At 38.7% G+C, this 16,499-nt stretch overlaps 1 protein-coding gene and 1 pseudogene across 6 annotated transcripts in view; both read right to left on the reverse strand.

Moving 5' to 3' along the window:
• Positions 1-16,499, reverse strand: part of Mlh1 (mutL homolog 1) — an 80,884-nt gene that overhangs the window by 51,091 nt on the left and 13,294 nt on the right. For all 6 annotated transcript variants that reach the window (XR_781300.3, XM_010629689.3, XM_033756973.1 and 3 more), the window contains exons 5-11: positions 11,786-11,858; positions 10,345-10,436; positions 8,910-8,952; positions 8,728-8,816; positions 6,712-6,824; positions 3,529-3,622; positions 1,984-2,137 (exon numbers count right to left, since the gene is read on the reverse strand). Coding sequence is in view for 5 of the 6 variants with exons in the window: in XM_010629689.3 (XP_010627991.1) it covers positions 1,984-2,137; positions 3,529-3,622; positions 6,712-6,824; positions 8,728-8,816; positions 8,910-8,952; positions 10,345-10,436; positions 11,786-11,858 (658 nt within the window). In the remaining variant the exon portion in view is untranslated. The remainder of the gene's footprint in view (positions 1-1,983; positions 2,138-3,528; positions 3,623-6,711; positions 6,825-8,727; positions 8,817-8,909; positions 8,953-10,344; positions 10,437-11,785; positions 11,859-16,499) is intronic.
• LOC117283647 lies at positions 15,588-15,747 on the reverse strand (annotated as a pseudogene).

The raw sequence follows: 16,499 nt of genomic DNA on the forward strand, positions 1-16,499 counted from the left end.
AACAAATGAAAAAGTTCTACACAGAAGAATTATAGTCAAAAAAAAAAAAAAAAAAAAAAAAGAAAAGAAAAAAGAAAATCACCAGTTTGCAATCTATGGAAAACTGATTCAGGTAATGGTAATAATCAATGTCTGGTGAAACCATTAAGCTAAATGTTGATGGGCAACTTAAGGAATCCGGGTGTCACCAGATGAGCCAGTGATGAAGCATACCACCAAAATGACATAACAAGTCACCACGCACTTCTTGCTAGGATGTGATAGGAAGAATGGGGCACCACACATCAGGAATCCTTGCCAAGGGTTTTTTCCCACTCCTCACCCTTAGGCTATAACTTTGAAACTCCATAGGGGTGTGAAAGAAATTTCATGAGGAAAAAAATTAGTCCCTTTGTTTTCCTAACCCAGGAAACTCCATTAAACTTTTTGAAAACGCTACCATGGAACTGAAATTTCACCTTCTGCCTTCTTTACTGGGTAGCCTAGGGTTATGGTTTGGATCTGAAATGCTCATGTGTTGAAGGCTTGGTCCTCAAAGCAGCAGTGTTGAGAGGTGAGGCCTTTGGAAAGTGACTGGATGAAGAGGGCTCTAATCTCAGCAATGGATTAATCTACTGATGGATGATAAAAGTGAGTGTTCTCTCTGCTTCCCAGCCTTGCTCTACCTGTGTTCCCAGCCATGAAGTTCTACAGTGCCACATGGAAATGGAGCCAAGTAACTATAGACTGCAAACTCTGAAACCATCAGTCAAAACAGACCTTTCCTCTTTTTAAGTTGTTGCTCTCAAGTGACAGAAAGCTAACTAACAGAATGAATCAAAGGGGGATAATAAACCTATTTTCTTGAATATAGTTCATAGTTCAAATATAAGAGTGGAGTGGTTAGGATCAAAGCATAGCAGAGGATAGTTCTGACCCCAGCACCCCGGATTATGGGCCCAGAACAGTTACTCCTATTGCAACACTCTGCTCTAGGCACAGGGTCTTATCATTCACTCCTCCATCTGCTTCTTCAGCTGCATTTCACATATCCACAGCAGCCACCTCATGTGGTGATTTCGTGAGCCTTCCTCACTACTCAACACGCAAAAAAAGGGTAAGACAATCATTTTCTTTTGCTTCATTTTTTCCTTTTATTTTAACTTTTCTTTATTTTGCTGCCTTTATTTTTTCCTGTTACTTTTATTCAATTCTATTAATTTTTCTTTTACTCCTTAATACAACCCGTTACCTCACTCTTCTCTCATCTTCCACTACTTAATCTTTCAAATTTTACTTCTTCATTCCCATTTCCTACTCCCTCTATCCTTACGAGTATACCATGAAGCTTTATTAATCTTCAGTTAGATAACTCAATGTTATTACTGCTGAATTTTTTTCTGTTGTTAGTGGAGTATAGTTGTTGCATTTAGTTCATATTTACTGTATGTAAATATTTGGTTGTCTTAGATAAACAGATACTTTCTACCCACTGTCCACCTACTTGTAGCTGTCCTTAGATATGGGGGTGATCAAATTTACCAAGGCAGACTCAGAGGCCAGGAAAGCATAGTGACACAGCTGGTCAATGAGATCTGTCGGACCCTGGAGCCCCTACTCTTTCTACTTTCTACTGCCCAGTGGGGTCTGGACCCTGTACTCTTCCCTGTGTAAGTGGATCATTCTCCTCCAGCCATATCTAATGGAAATGAAAGCATTAAAGATGCCTATTCTCTTTTCAGATAGTTTGTTTTCCTAGGAAGATGGCCCAAGTTCCCAGGTGGAAGCAGTGAAGAAGAAAATTCAGGCCTTATGACTCCAGGTCCAAGAACGATAATATTTTCACAGTTAGGTTCAAAGTAAATGTTGTGGAAAGAAAACTATCAAAATAATATTTACAAAGAAAGTTCTGAAGCTCAAGGCAAAAACCTGGGCTCTCACATCTGACACGACACTCTTCAAAGTGGCAAAGCTATGACACAGCTAGCTGGAGAAGCGCCCTACCTGAGTGAAGTACACCCTGGATGAGTTGGCACCCAGGAGCTTGCTCTCAATGTGTTGCTGCACCCGCTCTAGGATGCTCTCCTCATGAAGAAAGTGAACTTCATGTTTTGTGGGGTGCACATTGACATCCACATTCTGGGGGCTGATTTCTAAACTGGCAGGAAAAAAAGAGCACAATTACCTCAGAATGAGCAGAATCGGGGGAAAACCCACACACGGTACATGTGTTCAGATGATCGGGGAGGCCAAATGACAGTGGTCAAAACCTCATGGTCAAGTCTGAGTGGCTGTTCAAATGCTGGCTCTGCCACTTAAAAACTGTGTGGTTTTGGATAAGTTACATTATCTTTCTTTGCTTATTTTTTCATTTATAAAGTGAGCATAACAGCACTAGCTATCTTACAGGTTTACAGTGGGGGTTAAATTAAGGAAAAGCGATTTGCATGTATCTGACAAATTTATTTTATGATACTGTCATTAGCATTCTAAAACTAGGTTCTTAGTATGTGACCGCCAGCAACTCACTTACCTTCCTTGGATGTTTTCTCATCTATAAAAATAAAGTAACCATCAATCTGCTCCCTATTCTCTTTTTAGTATTATAAGGATCAAAATGAGAATAAATGGAAGTGAACTTTCTACCATTAAAATGTAATTCAAGAGTCAGTTCAGAGGCTGTGCCAGCTATTAATTTATTGCCCTTCTCCCAAGTCCATTCTTTATTGCTTATTCTAATAATGGAGCTTTCTGATGTGAGGTATTGTCAGTAGAGTGGTAGAAGAACACTGGAAGAGGAAGTGGGTTTTGTGCCAGGTTTGGGTCCACATGGTCCCTTCTTATGGGCAGTATTCCCAGCAACCCCTTAAAGTAGTGACTGGGGAGAACCTTATTGACCTCTCCTCCATGGAGTGAGCCACAGCTATACCCTCTTCAACAAGCTTCATCTCAGCCCAGAAGGGGCTGAGGGAGAATGTGGCAAGGGGGCTTTACCTCAGCCATAGTAGTAATGGGTGCTCCTGACACCTGCACACCCTGTCACTTCACTTCTTCTCATTCAATCTCCTTTTACTCTAACCCCATTTGTAGTTTTTTTATTTAATTTTTTCTTCAAATTGTAATATGGTTTCTATCCTCCATTTAGACCCTGATAATAGAGATGGAACAACGTGATAACTCAATCAAGCAAAGGAATACACATGGGAGTTAACACATCTAAAGTAAAAACTACTTTTAACTATGTTATTTTAACCCTTCTCTGTTAAGTGCTAAATTTATGATTGCTAAGTTATTTAAGTGAACCACTGGGCAATCAAAAATAGTTATGCTACACAAATAATCTCCATAAATCAAAAGACTCATTCATGGAAGAAAAATTATGCTATTTACCTGTGAGAAGGGACAGAATATCTTTTTGCCAATAGTATACGAGATTCACTAATTTTGGTTCTTAGCTATGAGCAAGCCCTCCCTCCTCTTTCACAGAGGACAGCCTGATAGAACTTCTGTTCTTTTAGGTCTTGGGTAAGGAGTTTGATGTTCTATTACCTGAGGTATAGGAACGGGTGTGTGTTTTTGGGCAAATATGCTGCATACACTGTTTCTATGGCTTTTCTCATTGAAGTTGATTCTACCAGACGATCTAAAAAATGAGAAAAAAAAAATTAGATAAAAATTGTTCTTAGGGATGAGACCACAAGTGCAGAGCCATATGAAGCCATAAATCACCACAGTAAGAGTGATCCAGAGTGATACAACAGATGCCCAGGAACAAAGGCCCTCTTTATGCATCATCACTTCCAAGCATCTCACGACAGCCCTGGAAATTTCTCCTCATCAGGTAGCAGAAAAGAGGAAAGGGTAAGAAATTCTGCCTCTGCACCCTCCCCCCAGTCAGTCCACAGTGCATTCTCATATTTTTCATTCTATAAAAACATGCCAGCTACTTCTCACATGTGCCAAGTGCTGGGAAACACTATGCTGGTAAATATTTTCAAACCCAAGTGGTCACCACTATTACAGAGAAGTGTGTGCTAAATGGTGGAATGAGTGAGCAGCTAACTCTGCCCAGGAGTTCCAACAATAGGGTATCCATGCTAGGCAATGAAAGAGAGGAGAGAGTTTTCCAGAATTTCAGGTAATATATAAATGGCTAAATGTATGTTTAAGGTAATTTAGGAAATGACTCAGGTCTGAATGGGGTAGCAAACCATAAAGACTAGGAGAAGTAAGACTAAAAGTAGAGGAAGATCAGCTGGACATGGTGGCACATACCGGCAATCCCAGCACTCGGGAAGTTGAAGCAGGAGGTTTGCTGTGAGTTCGAGACCAGCCTGGGCTACATAGTGAGCTGTTCCAGGTCAGTCACAACTACACAGTAAGACCCTGTCTCAAAAAAACAAACAAAAAGCAGAGGAAGATCTGTTTTCAGAAAACAGTTCTCCTTTAGCGCCAGAAAGATTTTAGATGACTGGCTGATGATCTGTCGTCTTGTGTAATTGTAATCACATCTTTGTATTTTCAATGATGAGAGTAGCTGTGATCTTATTGATGGAGAGACTATTATTTGAGTGCTCACCACATCCTCTGCCTCTTCAATAATGTCCTTGTTCTCAGTAACACATGTCCTGACTACACAGGCCTGGAGCACGTGTGGGAAACTGACAAAAGGACAGCTGGAGCCCGTCTGCTGAGATGTCTGAACTTGAGACAGGCTGAAGGAGTACTCTGTGATCTAGGTGAGCCTGCAGGGTGTACAGATAAGTAAGGACAGGTATGCATAAAAAATCCAGCCTCTCTTTATGACTGGGAAGTTGACACTGTGAACAGATAAGCTGAAGTACTGTGGTAAGCAGCCCCAGTAGAAACACAGTCACAGGACAGTCAGATGGCACTTACACTGATTTTTGTTTGTCTACTTCAGAGCCAGACTGTGTTGCAAAGCTGTCAGTCTTTATGGTTGAGAAGAACTAATAAAAACATTTTCTGAGCCTTCTATGTAACAAATTTTACTATACATATATGAGGCTGAAGCCCTTCTACTACAGTAGCAAAAAAACCCTACTAATACAATTGACTTTACAATATCTATCTATAAAATGACTGTTTTTCTCCTCAGTCTTCCTGTATTGTTTTGAGTAACTGCTATAAAATATGCATTACTAGATATTTATAGCTGGTTAAGTGCTAAAATGGGAAGGAGGAATATATTATTTCTTGTACTAAACAAATAAAAACTATAAAGTTATAAAATGCTTTAAAACAATAAAGGTAAATATCCCATGAGACAAAAAACAATGAAAACTGAAGACATGGAAAGGTGCATCTTATTTTTGTACGGAAAAATGGAAAATTAAGCCAGATTCGGGTAGAATTATTTGTTGTTTCTCTCATTATCAAAACTCCGCAATATATAATTAAGTTCTAAAGCAGAATGCAAAATAGTATGTACTTAGTAAGAATCATATAAAAAGTATGTCAATACAGAGATAAGGACAAGAAGCAAAAATGGGAAAAATCTAAACTCATTAGTTAATTACCTCCCTGAAACTGCTCTTGAAATAATAAATTTCATTATCAATAAGGAAAAATCGTACCCAGGTATGGGGGTGCTGCCTAATCCCAGCACTCTGGGAAGCTGAAGCAGAAGAATGGCAAGTTTGAGCTCAGCCTAGGCAACTTAATGATTTACCAAGACCCTGTGTCAAAATAAAAATATAAAAAAAGGCTGGGAAAAAAATGGAAACAAAGTCTTTATAAATAGGGAAGGGTAGAGGGGGTGAAGGAAGAGCAGGGGGAAAAATAAGAACAAAGATATATCATGTAAAGGTACACGATCCCAATAATGAGTGTAACTGTATTGTATACCTAAAATGTACCAATAAACTTAATGAAAAAGAAATCCATTTTCTTTGAGGAATCGGTGAACCACAGAGAAATTTGTCAGTAATCATTGTATTATTATTTGTCAGTAATCATTGTAATCATTAGTCTCTATGAGTAGGCACAACAATTTTACACTCACAGGAAATATTGCAGGGAAACCAACTCAAGATAGAGAAAAAGATTGGGTGCTGTTGTGTATGTATTTCTGTAAATATGTAATAATAGGTTTCAAATTAAAGACAAGTCTGAAAAAATAAATAAGGGGGGGGATGTACTTCAGTGTAAGCCCTGAATTTATTCTCTAGAGCGCAAAAAAAAAAAAAAAATTTAAGGATCTTAGCTTTCAATTTCTTTAGTGACAGTAACTTTATCCAAGGTATGCCTCTTATGTTTTTTTTGTGGGGGGGGGTACTAGGGATTGAACTCCGGTCCTTGCGCTTGTAAGGTAGGCAGCAGAGCCACTGAGCTAAATTCCTGGCCCCTTCTCTCTGTGTTTTGATGTGCAGTATCAAATGTTAGCCTTTAATCTAAGAGCAGAGGAAAGCTCTGCTTAGGAAGTGCTTCTTCTTCTTTTTTTTGGTGGGTATCGGGGATTGAACTCAAGACCTTGTGCTTACGAGGCAGATGCAGTGCCACCAAGCTAAATCCCCAGCTATAGGATTTGCTTCTTAAACATCTTAATTTTAGCAGGTAAGAAAGGTATACTGACTCATAGAGGCCTGAGATGCCACCATAGGACAAAAATTAGAAATTCTTGCTAATCAAACTAAACTTTGGCTGAAATTCCAGGTTTCCATAAAATTCTCTATGTATAATATACTCCCACTTTAGTTCTTTTTCACTTACGGTTGATGAAGAGTAAGAAAATGCACTTCTTCACCGAGTAGTTTGCATTAGATATGTAGCCATTCATTTTGAAAGCCAGAGTTTTATCCTCACACCCGACTTCTATTAGTTCTCTAGTTAAAAAAGAGAAATCATGAGACTTGAGAATACTGGAAAACTCAAATGTTATAAAAGAATCAGAAAATGCAAGGCTTCTTCCCTTAAACTTTGCCACATGAAGACCTCAGAGACTTGATTCAATGAGCTTTACTGTCCATCTACCCACCCACCCACCCACTTACCAACCAGTCAGTGCCTTAAAGTACTTATGCCTTTGTGCCAGGCACTACTATCACGGCTGGAATATGATGAGTCTAAGCCCTGGGACCTTATTTTGCTGAAAGTTTTATATATCTTAGTAACTAAGATTTTCGAGAAAAACTCCTCTCTACTGAATTACCTTACTATAATGAATAGCACTAAAAGGAAGTTCCAGTATGGAGTTGCCCAGAATGTTTATTGAGAGAAAGTTTAAGTGAAGAAATGGACAAACTACACTTATTTCTGACTGAAGGGCTTCCCAAGAGCTGGTCCGTAACCCTGGAGAGCTCTACTTCTAAGATGATGTCAGCTAGTTAGTTCCTATTTATCATTTATATCTCAAGAATTATTTCTTCACAGAGTCTTCTATGGCTATCCCTCTCTTACTTTACAGCAGTGATGGTGAACCATTTAGAGCTGTCAATGATACGAACAGCCCACTGTGGCACACGTGCCATAGGTTTGCCACCACTGCTCCAGAGATTCACCCATCATGCCCAGTAGTCTTCCTTTGAAGAAGTAAGCACAATTTGCTAATGAATATTGAATCATCTCATGTGTCTTTTCAACTACAGATTCCTCTGAGGGAAAGAATAATTCGTTTTACTTACTAGTGTATCTCTTCCATGTGGCACAGAACCTATAGCTGCACTCACTAAGGGCTTGCTGGATGGATGGTGGGAGCTTTACCTACACTAATGTGACCTCTGAATATCAGCTTGCAGTGTTTCACACATACGATGAACCAGTGAGCCCTTAAAATGTCTCAAGAGGTCAGTGTCCTAGTAACTTTCTTTGGAAAATGCTGCTCCTACAGATTTCTAATCTCTGACAGTCTCTAGGAATTTTCCTAGTTTTGAATCTTAAAAATTTAGTCAAGCTCTTCAGTGTTACACTGTAGAATACAGGTATTCCCTTACTTTGGAAAAAGAGCTTTAAAAATTTTATTTATTTACACTTAATGAAAAAGAGAGGGCAGTCACAAGTAAATTAGTTATGACCTAATTGAGAACTTGGTTTGGCTCAAGAATGAATAATTTGTTCTTCAAAGTAAAAATTGGTACTATCGCATTTTCTATTCATTTGTGTATCCACAGTACCTTGTACATGCATGGCATATAATAGAGTCAGTATTCTTCCCTTCAGATTATGACACTGGCACTTTGGGTTTTCTAAAGTCCTGATGTGTAGCTGGGAATATTTGATGGAAATGGTAGTATTTACATGCAGATACTCTTGGGGGTACTAAAAGGAATCTATATACTAGTAAGTTTCCCTACTAGCCCTTCCTTGATAATGAAGACTTGGTGATACTTCCAAGTCTAGTCTTTGAGGGTCAGAAGTAATTTGTCTTTATAGCCTCGACTTCTAGCACAAAATCTGGAATATGGGAGACAATTAGTAAAATAGAGTAAGTGAAATCCTAAAGTGATAACAGTGGAAATAAGAAGAAAAGCAAAAGCTTTTGACAATGACAGAATTTTACATTATAAATATTTTGAAGAGAAACACCTAGAGAACATGGTTATTTACAACTATAACATCTAAAAGACAACATGCACCCATTAACACATTTGAAGCATGAAGTCCGCATATTTGATTAAAACAAACTCTTAAAGCAAGTGTTATCCTGGCAGATTCCAAGATAATGCAGCTGGATGTTAAATCAAGGCAATGAATGCAAAGTATTTTTTTATATGTAGGTTATCAACATACCGGCTAACAGCATTTCCAAAGATGGAGCGAATGTTGTCCACAATCGTGGCACTGGATAGTGTTCTGATGTCAGCAACTGTCTCACCTTGCTGATAAAAGAAGACACAATGACTATGTCTCACAGTTGTGACAAATTATTAAAAATCTTGTTTCTTTTCCATCCCTCAATAATCAGAACTTACTTTCTTAACTGAGAAACTAACACCTGAGTTGTGTATTGAATACCTGGAAAGAAAAACAAAATGAAAGATAAGCAAAGACTAACAAAATGCACAAGACATGTCAGAGCCCCCTTGTAGTTAACTGAATTGGTAAACTAAGCAATTTAAGCAAAGATATATATGTGTGTGTGCGTACACACACACACACACACACACACACAGGTTGTTGACTAGACTCAAGATATCTATCTCAGCAGTCTCTTCACTTATCGTTTTATTTTCATAGTATCCCAAAAGGCCTGGGTTGCTTCTAGGATATCTTGCAAAGCTTGCTTTAACAACCCTGCACATTTTTATTTTTTCTGAGACCTCAACACAAGACTCTTCTTTGCCTCTAAGTCTTCTTCCAATATCTTATAGTCTTTTCTTGGTTGGTTGTTATTCATCACTCTTTCTTCTGTGGTTTCCAATAACTAAAAGAGTATGTTCATTTATGAAATAACAGTTAATATTTTACTTTGCCACACGTATAACCAAAAAAACCACTTAGAATTCCTCTACAAGAGGTGATTAAAATATATGGTAAATGTTTAAATTTTTTAAAAAATTAGAGTAAAAGACAACTGCCATGGATGAATGACAATATGTCTTTTACTGTAATACATTTTTAAACATTTAAATAGTCACTCTATTTTATAACCAACATCTCGATTTTAGGAGCTGACACTGGTTTATACATTTCCAGGGAAAAACAAAGAAAACTTAATGTGCATGTCTGTGCCATTTTATTATGGACAAATATTTAATTCATTTTAGGTTTTTAAAGAAATACTGAAAAATAGTTAACACATCTTTATTATAGTTCAAGGACATATGGGCTCAGAGAGCCCATGCTGGGGTCATGCGTAGTAGCAGATTAAGTCTACCATGAACATATGTTGTTCTCGCCTGCCTTGACCCCCCTCTCTTCTGCTATGCATTCTTTCTGTACCATTCCACCTGATGCTAGATAAAATTGTCAATCAAGAAGACTTCACTCCTTAGGCTAAGTGAATTAGATGCACTTTCCAGAAAACAGATTTGAAAGCAAGGTCAGGAAAAGAATGAAAATAACTGGAGCTGGGTTACAATGTTAAACCCCTGAAACCACCCTGGCTCTTGTCCTCTCCAAGGAGCAGTTTGGAAACTCCGGGCCTTGTAATAAATTTTAACTCAAGAAGCTAAGGTAATTTTGTTTTGGTTGCACCCAAGAACCTTCACTGACACAGACACCAACTGCTGCTTCCTGGGAAGATGAGAAAAAGCAGAGAAGTGATGACTAAACCCAGATCAGAACAATATGTAGGCTAGTTCTGCTGTTTGCCCGTTAGCTCAGCAACTGTTCTTAATTTACAAGCACCAGAGCACATTCCTTTAATGACAAATCAGACAACCAATACCAGATTTTGAACCGTACCTGCCAACAACTTCCAAAATTTTCCCATACTCTTCACTTGGATTTTTTAAAGCTTTCCTTCTTGTGGTTATGTTATAAAAAAGGTCTTCCACCTGAACAGAAGATTAATTTTCTTGTAAATTCATAGAACTACACAGAAAGAAAGGCTCAAGTTGTACATCGAAATCTGGGTCTTAAGGTTGTGAATTTAAAGATATTTACCAATAGCACACTTCTAAGCAATGACTAGGGAAAAGGGAAAAGCATAGGGGAACACTGAAAAAGGAATTAATGGATATTTTTCCTGCCTCCCACACTGATTCACTAACTTCTAAAACATGTACTAGGGATTATCTCTATGTCAGGCTCTTTGCCTTTGCTGAAAATATGAAGACAAATTTTATTTTATTATTATTTTTTATAGGCACACCAAAGTGAGTCTTTAACAGGGCCTGTGCTGCAGCGCAAAGGCATCACTATGCAGGAGGGCGCCCTCCTGGACTAAAACCCCAGTAGTGGCTGGTGAGTGCTGCCTATAGCAGTTTGCAGGCCTGTGTCAGAGAGGGACAGGGCTGAAAGCTTGCTATCAATGCTGCATAAGCAAATAAAGGCCCTACATCCCACTGGATCTTAGCCATTCCAGGGAGACTTCTCCCTTCTTCAAAAAGGCAAGAGTAATCATCTGAAGGGTGGGAGTGGGGAGGGGCACCACACTGCCTGTGAAGACAAATTTTAAAGCACAGTCTTGTTCAGAAGACATATAATTTAATGAGACAGGCATATGAATTTGTAAACAATTAGGATATCACGTGACATTCAAAGATATTTTTCAAACTGAGGAAAATCATAAAATTTCTGAGATCTTGGGCACCCTGGTCAGGCCCCCTCTTAGCATGCATTGCAAAACACAAGTTTATTTCTGCCTCCTACCTGCTTCAACATACCCAAGAATTGGAAAGGTACATTGGCCTTCAAGAAGGTGTGCTTTAAGCTTAGACTAATAGTGGAAGGGCAGAGGCATAACATGACAGCAGGGTACATAGGATCACAGAACAGAGGGATGAAACTCTATAGAAATGAGGCAGCACGTTGGACTTCTTCCCAACCACTGAAACTCTCATATGATCCACAAAATAAAGCTCGAGGCAGGGATTCTTTGATCTATTTGATAGATGAGAAAATGCACAGTCAGGGATAGTAAGTGACTTGCTTCCAGACACATAACCATTGACTGACCAGACTCAGACTCCAAATCATGTCTTCAGGAGTCAACCTTAATGTTCTTTCAATGCCAACTACTCTGGCACTGATTTCTGCCATCCCAATAATCTCCCAGGCCCTTGGAAGATTTAATTAATAAAAATTCATTTCATTATTACCTAAACAGCTCATGGCCAATTTTATTTTAATATTTATGCAAAGCTCCTTCCCACCAATTTACATTCCCATGTACCGTTCTTACCGTGATCTGGGTCCCCTGATTGCCTGCACATGGTTTAGGAGGCGCTTTCAGCTTTCCATCTGCGTAACTTGCTCTAATCAGAGAATAAATGAGATTATTAATATCTAATAGAAATAGATATTTACCCAAAGGGTAAACAAAGAAAATTATACCAATAATAGATTAAACATAGCCACATTATATATTGCCTTTACTTACCATTTTATTTTCAACTATTTCTATAATCATTTTAATTGAACTTTTTAAAAAATCCTGTTATAGCAAATCTTGTTTTTCAGTTGCTGAGTTCTGAGCTACTACACATTAGCTGTGCAATTACCTAAGATAACAGATAAAATATTCTATAATTATGCAATCATTTATTGAGGAGCTACCATATACCAGGCCTTCTGATAATAATAATAATAATAATAATAATAAAGTCTTAGACCTACAAGAGGACAGACTTTAACCACAATGCATAAAAATGTACTAAGTAATCTAGAGAAGGAACCATTCAACCTGGGCTGGGAGTGAAGGCAGGTGAAAACACTGGAAAAGAGAACAATTCAGCAGGCTTAACGCAGCATTGTCTCTGTCTCAAGCAGGAGACAGCAGGAAAGATCATACAAGAAGGGGAAAACATGACCACATAACCACAAAAGCTTTCATATACATGGCATTTGGAAATGTGTGGTGAGAAGAGGTTGGAGGGTGGACTGAGGGCACTGATTCCCCAACATGGAGACTCTCAATTTTATCCTGTTACAGAAGGGGAGCTACTAGGGATCCCTGGTGGAGCCTAACAACATATCCCTACAGACTTAGGAAGACATTAATTCACAACTATTTTCCTGGCTTGAGATGACTACAGTCTTATCAGCTCATCCACTTCCCAGGGCTCCCCTAGCACCAGTGCTGCAAGCTCTAAAATGCTTTCCTCCATTACTTTACATATTTGATGAAAAAGACAAGGAACTAAGCAGAAATTTGCAGGCTGGGGCCAGGGATACCTGTCTTCAGCTAGTGAATAGACTGTCCTTATAAGAAGAGAGGTGCAATTTTGATTCCATGAATTCCATTTTTGTTCTGTTCCAAGGCCATTCATCAGCCTTTGGAAATTGTGCCAGTACAATAGCCAGCCAGCCAGCCATGGAAAGGGAAGCCAGCCCAGATATGCACTTGGGAGCTGGAGCTAACAGAGGAACAATAAGCCATCAGCATTCCAGCTATAGCCCTGAAATAAGTCCAAAGTGATACCTTCCTAAAGGGCAATGGGGCAGAAATAATATCAGCTACCATTTACTTAGAATACCTATGTGTAATGGACACCTTGCTGAGTCCTTGTAATATGTTTTATCTTTTAAGAATCTTTGGAGTAAGAATATCATCTAATAATTATCCCTGTGCATTGTCAACTTATCCACAGGGAGGAAAGAAAAATTTAAAGTCTCAGACAAAATAAAGGAACACAAGGAATTTAGGGAAGATGGTGGGGTGGTGAACAGCAGTGAAACAGCCTCTCTGAGACTTGGTGTCCAGATGGTGGAATATAGTACCGTGAAGAGGAGGAGGGAAGTGGGTCCCCAGGACCCAGCAAGGATCTGAAACAAGAACTGAAGCCCACAGAGAGAGGGAAGAAAGAGACTTCAATGCAGAAGGCGGTGACAAGCAGCACTTTCTCCCTGAGCCCTGGACTACTGTCTGGGAAGGGTCACTTGAGCCTGTAGATGTACAGTAAATACTAGTGACCCTAGAGGCTTCTAGCTAGAAATGTATCAGTGGATACAGCACACTACAGTGGCTGGTGAGTTATATCTCTTCCGACGTTCCCCAGGAGAGGGAGATCGGTCATCATCTTGGAAAGGAGCCAACTAAGCTTGGAACTCAGAGAGCCATTTGCTGGCTCCATTTAGTGGCTCACAGTGTTAGGGTGAGGTGGAACCTGTTGAAATGGTCAGTAGGTCTAGCCAGCAGGGAGCCAAGTTTAAGCCACAGGAATAAGAAGTGTTGCAAGATGAACAAACTGGGTTCCAGCCTCACAGCCAGAAAATAGCCTAAATGTCAGTGAAACAAAAGGCATAGGATTGCTGGAATTATTCACTATGCTGCCATAAAGCTTGCTGGCTTGCTGGGATTAATCAACATGGATCTAATATGTCTGCGCACTCTAATCTACTTCTGACTACCAGAGACATACCCTGAAGTGAACATTTTTTTTCCTTTTCTTCTTTTCTTCATTGCTGGCTCTTATTTTATGAGTATAAACATTGTTTCTAGTTTTTTTGTTGTTGCTCTGTTCTGTTCATTTTTACTTCTTTCCCTCCTATCTTCTACACCAGTTCCACAAAGCTTGCATAATCTTTGTCCTCCAGCCTTGCTTCTACTCTCTTCTTCTATTTCTTTTTCCACCCTAAGTCCTTTAAAATTTTCTTCCTGAGGTTAAAATCACCACACAGAGGGCACATTTACGGTATAAAATTTTCTGGTTTGCTTTAGATTTTGTTATATAACCACAAATCTACTTAATATAGCTAAAAGTGGTAAATTAGTAGCTACCACTTTGTCATTTTCTAGGCTGTTTGATGCTATTGTTATTACAGACTATACTACTTTAGCCAAGGTGACATAATTGTTCTAATCAGTTGTTCTTCTTGGCATGCCAAGACTAAGATTTCCCAAAGGTCATAAACAATCTACAGGCCAGTGCCAAAGTGCCAAAGAACCAGGGGCTAGGACAAATAGACAACTTCTCATTCCCCAATAAAATGAAGAGGTAGGATCCTGCAAGTCTCAAAACCCAAAAGCCATGTATAATTGGAAGACACCCTTGAGAAGTAGTTATTTCTTAAAATTTTGTAATGACAGTAATAAAGCTACCTGCCATAAGCAATTTAAGTGCATCAAACAGGAGTTAAATTTTAAAAAGAAAATAAAAAAGAAAACCAGAAGATATAGAAGCAAGAGGCAGCTCCAGCCTTGCAGCTCATCAAAGGTAAACTCAGGGGGGAATGAGGTGGAACAATTCAAAGGCACCCATTTGGACTATCTGAAGCAACAACAATTTTAGTAACAAAGAGGATGAATGAGGCTCTAGAAAAAAACAAATAAAAAATAATTTCTTAGATACCTACAGAGATGGTGATCATAATGAAGGACATGGTTAGTGACTCTAGAGCAGATACAGATTTCTTAAAAAATAGAGGAGCTTAGGAAAATGATGGAAAACATGTACACCCAACATAGGAAAGAAATGGAATCCATGAAACAGACTGAAAAATATCCAGGAGATGAAAAACTCCATTGAAAGTATACACAGCAGAATGAGCCAGCCAAAGTGAGGACGAAATGTCAAATGTAGAAGACAGGATTGTGGTCAGTGACCAAGAAAAGAAATATTTCCTAAAAATAGCAAGGGATCATGAAAAATCAATCCAACAGTTGCTAGATGATGCAAAGAAGAACATAAGATTGATCGATGTCAATGAAAAAGCAGGAGATAGTGCAAATGAGATAAAAAAATCCTGTTCACAGAAGGTAATGGCAGAAAACTTCCCAAGCAGGGGAAAAAATCTGACATACACGTAAGTGAGGCATACAGAACTGCAATTAGACATGATCACAACAAATTTACATCACTGCATAAAATAGCCAGAATTCTAGAATTTCAACACAAGTGCAGAATATTAAAAGCTGTTAGAGAACAGACACAAATCATTTATAAAGGGAAGCCCATCAGAATCACAGAAGACTTCTCAACACAAACCCTCGAGTCACGGAGAGTTTAAAGTATTTCAAGCCCCAAAAGAAAACAACCTCCAGCCCAGATTGATGTACCCTGCAAAACTATCTTTCAAAACTGACAGAGAAATAAGATACTTCCATGATGAAGAACATCTGAAGAAATTCATGACTACCAAACCAGCACTCTGAAATGTTCTGAAGGAACTAACTATAGAAATGATCCCTGAAAGTATGCACTTTGAAGCTATACTCAAGTGAAATAAATTAGACATACGTGTAAATATTGCATCGTCTCTCCAGGGTAAGAAACTAAAAGTGTAAGTAGGGAGCAAAATGTATAATTATGTGAAATAAGAGAAAACTGTTCAAGAGGAAAGGGGAATGGAGGGAGGGGAAAGGAAGAAAAAGGAAAAAATGGAAACAGGGCTTTTGTAAATAAGGAGGGGAAGAAGGGTTGAAAGGAGAGGAAGGGAATGGAAAAACAAAGAGGAATCAAGATATATCATGAACAGGTACAAATTCCCTAGGATTAATGTGATCATTATGTATATCTAAATTGTACTGATAAAATTAAAATTTTTAAAAATGTTCTGAAGGACATTCTAGAAAGAGATAACAAGGACCATCAACCCCAATGAATTCACCAGGCAAGGCAAGTAAACAGAGGGCAGAAAAAGGGGAACCAACAACAGGAAAATAACATGACAAAAATAAATCAATAGGTATCAGTTATAACCATCAATGTAAATGGTTTCAATTCACCAGTCAAAAAAACCAGACTGGCAGAATGGATCAAGAAGCAAGATCCAACATCCAATATCCTGCATACAAGAAACACATTTGATTCAAAAAGAAATTTACAGCCGGGAATGGTGGCGCATGCCTGTAATCCCAGCACTCGGGAGACTGAGGCAGGAGGATCATCACTATGAGTTCGAGACCAGCCTAGGCTACATAGTGAGTTTCCAGGTCAGTCTCAACTCTGTCTCAA

The sequence above is a fragment of the Fukomys damarensis genome, unplaced genomic scaffold (genome assembly GCF_012274545.1).
Source record: "Fukomys damarensis isolate Sample0158 unplaced genomic scaffold, DMR_v1.0_HiC HiC_scaffold_28, whole genome shotgun sequence".
Taxonomy (NCBI): domain Eukaryota; kingdom Metazoa; phylum Chordata; class Mammalia; order Rodentia; family Bathyergidae; genus Fukomys; species Fukomys damarensis.